The sequence below is a fragment of the Coenobita brevimanus genome, chromosome 107, assembly GCF_032717465.1.
Source record: "Coenobita brevimanus isolate Jiangsu-jjx chromosome 107, ASM3271746v2, whole genome shotgun sequence".
In the NCBI taxonomy this organism is placed as follows: Eukaryota; Metazoa; Arthropoda; class Malacostraca; order Decapoda; family Coenobitidae; genus Coenobita; species Coenobita brevimanus.
Window position 1 is genome coordinate 28,581,134 of NC_137060.1, and position 4,965 is coordinate 28,586,098.

Here is a 4,965-nt window from a genome sequence, read left to right on the forward strand (position 1 = left end):
AAATCTGCTTACCTAAATAAAAGTGGGAAGTCATACTGATTTGGTGTATCACATTTCCTCATGTACAGTACCAACACATTACTCTTCATCTAATCTACAACATCCACTAATCTAAGTTTTTTGAGAATAAACTAATGGCTGCTTCCACAGATGCTACTTATGTAAAGACGTTAGCCAATAAAACCCTTTCGGTCTTCTGTTTTCACTTCCACAATCACCTTTGGCAGTGATGTTGGCAAGCACATGAACTATTAACATTTTTTGTGAGTTCCTTTTCTCCACAATGATGCTTACCATGTTGGGGATACATTTGATAAGATGTAAACACACTGACTGTGGAAGTGACCCTTAGTTAGAAGCTTCTACAGTATGTTTTGTAAAACTTCCAGCTTCACTTACCAGTATATGTGCATTAATTTGCACAGAAGACCAGTTCTCACATAAGAGGAACTGATCTTCCAAAGAGATACTAATCTCCCCATCCCCATTTCCAGATATCTAGGCTTAAAACAAGTAGTAGATCACGTGAGTATCCAACAAACCTCTTTCTTATGATATATGGCAGTTTATGGAGCACAGCCATAGATGGTTAAAAACAATGTTATATCACAGTCTGCATAGCAAAAATCAGCAAAGGGAATGAGAATATAGACAGAGATTACTAAAATGAACATAAAAGTACATGAGTGACCTGGAAAATAACACATAACATACAAAACAAAATGAAAAATGACAGTAACTCACTAGATATGATAACATGTTTCCATCTCTGGGTATAACAAGTAACAACTACACAATGCTGCATTAATCAACTACACCAATCAATCGCCAGTAATAAACAATGCATCAAATGTTGCTCTTTTGATCTTAATATCCTAATTAAGAGGGAATCTACCACAAATTCTACTGTATTCAAGTTTTGGCTTTGGCTTATGCTGCTACAGTGCTTTAAATATGTATAAAATGGGGAAGTGTTACAACAGTCACTATCCTAAGTTAGTTAGGCATCCTTGCATTGGAAAAAAAAAAATAAATAAAAAGGGCAATCATAAGTCAAAACCCATTTCACCTGGAGATGAAGCTAACTGTGATAAATAACTATAATACACAGCTGCCTTAGTCATTATAATTATTACCTGTCACTTGACTACTGCACTTTTGTTTGATCATTACAGTATTTATATTGCATTTTTTTATCTTCAAAAATTACGCATACTTTATCACAATATAATGCAGAATCTGGATTTAAAACTTATATTATATGTACTAATAATCAAAAACAATTTAGTATACAAATACAATAACATGTTTATATTACGCTGTCCCTGTGCATTTCACAAGGCTGTACAGTTAAACTAATAAAATCGAGCATTGTAAACATATTCAGTTTCAAAGATGTAAAATTATGACAATGAACAGAGTTCACAGCCAAGATATCCAAATCTCACATACCTTTTAACCAGGGGCACTAGTTGCACACACCCTATATCCCTTATATATATATATATATATATATATATATATATATCACCATCCACTCACTCGACGTAGTGCTGCTCTCAGGTGTCTGCCCTTTCCTCTCCTCCATCCTGCTTTCCCTTCATCCTCTTCTGTTTTTCTTTCCTTCATTCTTTCCTCATCCTTCTGCCTCTGGGTGACATTATGCTCCCTCTTCTGTCTTTCTTTCCTTCATTCTTTCCTCATCCTTCTGCCTCCGGGTGACTTTCTGCTCCCTCTTCTGTCTTTCTTTCCTTCATTCTTTCCTCTTCCTTCTCCCTGTGTGTGACTCTACACTGAGTGACAAGCCAAATGGTTTCCTGTACACCAGGAAACAATTTACTACGCTGGGTGGTAACTGCATAACCAAATTTTGGCGACTGGTGGTTACATGGGTAATTATGGCGCTCCAATCGGATTGAGCCAGTGAAGGTTTATATCCACGGGGTGGTTGGGGTTTATTGCTCACGTAATGCCACTCAGGGATGAGTGAGGCTGGTCACTCTCATCTTAAATGTCAGGACCAACTTGCCTAGCACCGGGCGCCTACGCTCCTCATAGGGCAACGTAGGATTGGATGATGGATGGATGGATGGATGTTATATATATATATATATATATATACATATATATCATGCTATTCAAATGAATAGCTGATGACTGGATACAAAGCCCAAGATTATGCATAAAGCTAATCTCTGGAGTAAATATTAGAACAGTATTGTGTATTCATGTTTTGGGGGTCACAGACTAGGCTGATCCAACATTTACTCCGTAATTAAATGATTCTGGGTTTGTTCTTATTTACTCAAACTGTGATAGTGCATTGTAGTATAAACTTAGGCACAGTCAGGGCTTTGCTGAACAATGAGGCACACATGCCATAACAACACTGCACGTACAAGACCCCTCAGTTTACACCAGTAGTGCACAGAATGTACTATCATAATGTCGATGAAAATATAAGGTACGATACTGTATATCCAGTCTCAGGTAGGCTTCACAATCACAGAAGCACATGAATTATTATTATAATAAAACCTCCCAGTATCAAATCCTCCAGGTACTCAATTACCATTATTTCCAAGAAATATGAGATTGCTGAACGTCATCTAATAAGCAAACTCTGCTATGGTCAACATCACTTAATTTCAGAAGTGTAATGAAACTGTCTCCTACAACTGAACTTTGCATACCTTACATTTTAAATGATCAAAGGTCCATTTCTCAACTGGTAGTAACCAGTTCACAACTATATTTTTACAGGGCTACTGAAATGTTTACTTCTACCGAAGCTTAACTTATTACAGTAATCCAAATTACTGAACTGAGGTGTGAAAAAAGACAAGTATATTCCTTCAGTCAGATATCTAATAACTAAAAATTTTTGGAATACAAATTCCTGTTCACAGGTTTCTTGCTTGATAGCTATTTTCTTCTATCTGTAAAATAACAGTGGAGAAACTGTAATCCCTTCTTCCTGTCAAATATGATAAAAATCTTTCACACGCTGTACAGAAAATGTCAGCTAATGGATTCTGTCACATACACAGTTCAGTACAGTTTATGTATCTAGACACTTCTTCCATTCTCTTAAAAACTCACTGGACGAAGGTTTCAAAAATATCACCACAGGAGTAAGGCAGTGCTACTCAACTTCACATTTAACAAGACTCGACTTGCTACATCACTTCCCCAATATCTCTCTCTCTCTCTCTCTTTCTCCCCTTTGGTAGGTATCTGCACTCCACACGACAATTAATCTCTTATATGCATATCTAAAGAAATTGTCAACAAAACCAGCAATCAACTTCTCAATTTTGAAGGAAAAAAAAAAAAAAAAAAAAAATCCTTACAACAATCAATCACTACCCTACACATCAGAAACTATCAACCATCTACATAACCTGTAGTTCAAAATGTCAAACAAATCTACCATCACCACCACCTTCCACTTACCAGATCAAAGTGACTTGTAAAGACGATGACAGACTCGTAAATGGCTTCCACTTCATAACTCTAGGGACAACCTTTCTACAAAGCATCCTCATCTGAAATTAACTAGTGATCAGCTGGTGGCCATTAGCATCGCCCTCAGGTCCAAACAGTGAGCACAGGCCAATGTCGGCATCTGTATCGTCCACTCGAGGTTGCTTTGGCCGTGGGTTCTTGAACATCGGCGGCAAGTTGGCCATGTGCACCTCCTTCTTGAATGCTTGGCCAACATTTTTACCAACAATCTAATAAAAATTAGATAAAAATACGTTACTGATGTTGATGTGATCCCTGGACTATCTTACAATTAGCCCTACTTCAAAGTACTGATTATAGCCCCCCACAAGTGTTTGGGACTTCCACAGAGGCAAATGAAATAAAACATCTACCGTACTGGAAAGTAGGTGTTTGGTGGATATCAAAATATAGTATTTCTATTAAAAAATAAAATAAAATCACAAGTTATGAATGCTCAAATGACTCATTTTTGTACCTGACTGCAATTTTCCAAATTGTCACCTGTACTCAGTTTCTTACATTCGCATGAGTAGGAGAAATCCACAGCATGGATGTGAAAAATCACTTGGGAAAACACTCAGGGGAAAAATTATTCCCCTTCCCTCCCCCATTAGGTATAAGGCTACTTGAATCATGTGTTCAGCAATGAGGTTGCCATGTTCTTCAACCAATACTAACGTATGGGACCTTCAACTTCCTACCCCGACCTCTTTCATTCGCCTTCTGTGATACACTTCTTTCAAAACAATAATAAAATATTACAAGTTTAATTTCAATTATAAAAAGCACAATTCTATACAAGCACTTAATACTGAAAAACATCAGTCCAATTTCATGGTTAATTACAACAAAAAACAAAATGCAACAAATAAAAGCACAATACCTGCGAAACAATCTTCTTAAACAAGTCTTTCTTCACTCTCTCTAGTTTAGTGTTTTTGGTGCCTGGGTTGGCTAAACTACCCTGGAGTTTTTCCTCGAACCTGCCCACATCCTCCAACTTCACCCCTGGCAGCCCCATCAGCACCTGTAAGGTTAAGGGAGATGGAGCAAGATGTCATCTTCACCCTAATCTCATTTTCATTAATAAATACGGTATGCAGCTTTCAAACACACATGATGGAAAGACTGAAAATGGTAGCTGCAGATGGCTACTGTCAACTCACTCAATGCATGCTATTTTCTTGTGACTACATTCAGTGACAAGTACTAAAGTGAGTGAGAGCAACCATCAGGTGACTACAATGAGAGACAAGCCATATGGCTTCCCATACTTCAAGAAACCTGTTAGTACACCAGCCAAAGCTAAAATAAGGTGAAAAAAAAAAAATGGATAGAATTAAATTTACCTGGCGGAGATGATCAGGGAACGCAGGGCAGAATGCCTCATATGTGGTAAGACCGAGAGACAAGAGGGCACTCTGGTTGGCATCATGCTGCCCATGGGTGTGTAGT

At 37.6% G+C, this 4,965-nt stretch overlaps 1 protein-coding gene across 1 annotated transcript in view; it reads right to left on the reverse strand.

Annotated features, from left to right (window-relative positions):
- Window positions 1–3,372: 3,372 nt before the first annotated feature.
- Window positions 3,373–4,965, reverse strand: part of Ranbp21 (exportin-5-like protein Ranbp21) — a 35,253-nt gene continuing 33,660 nt past the window's right edge. The window contains exons 15-17 of the mRNA XM_080285596.1: window positions 4,860–4,965; window positions 4,394–4,537; window positions 3,373–3,737 (exon numbers count right to left, since the gene is read on the reverse strand). The exon at window positions 4,860–4,965 is cut by the window's right edge and continues 138 nt beyond it. Coding sequence (XP_080141722.1) covers window positions 3,555–3,737; window positions 4,394–4,537; window positions 4,860–4,965 — 433 coding nt within the window. The 3' untranslated portion in view covers window positions 3,373–3,554. The remainder of the gene's footprint in view (window positions 3,738–4,393; window positions 4,538–4,859) is intronic.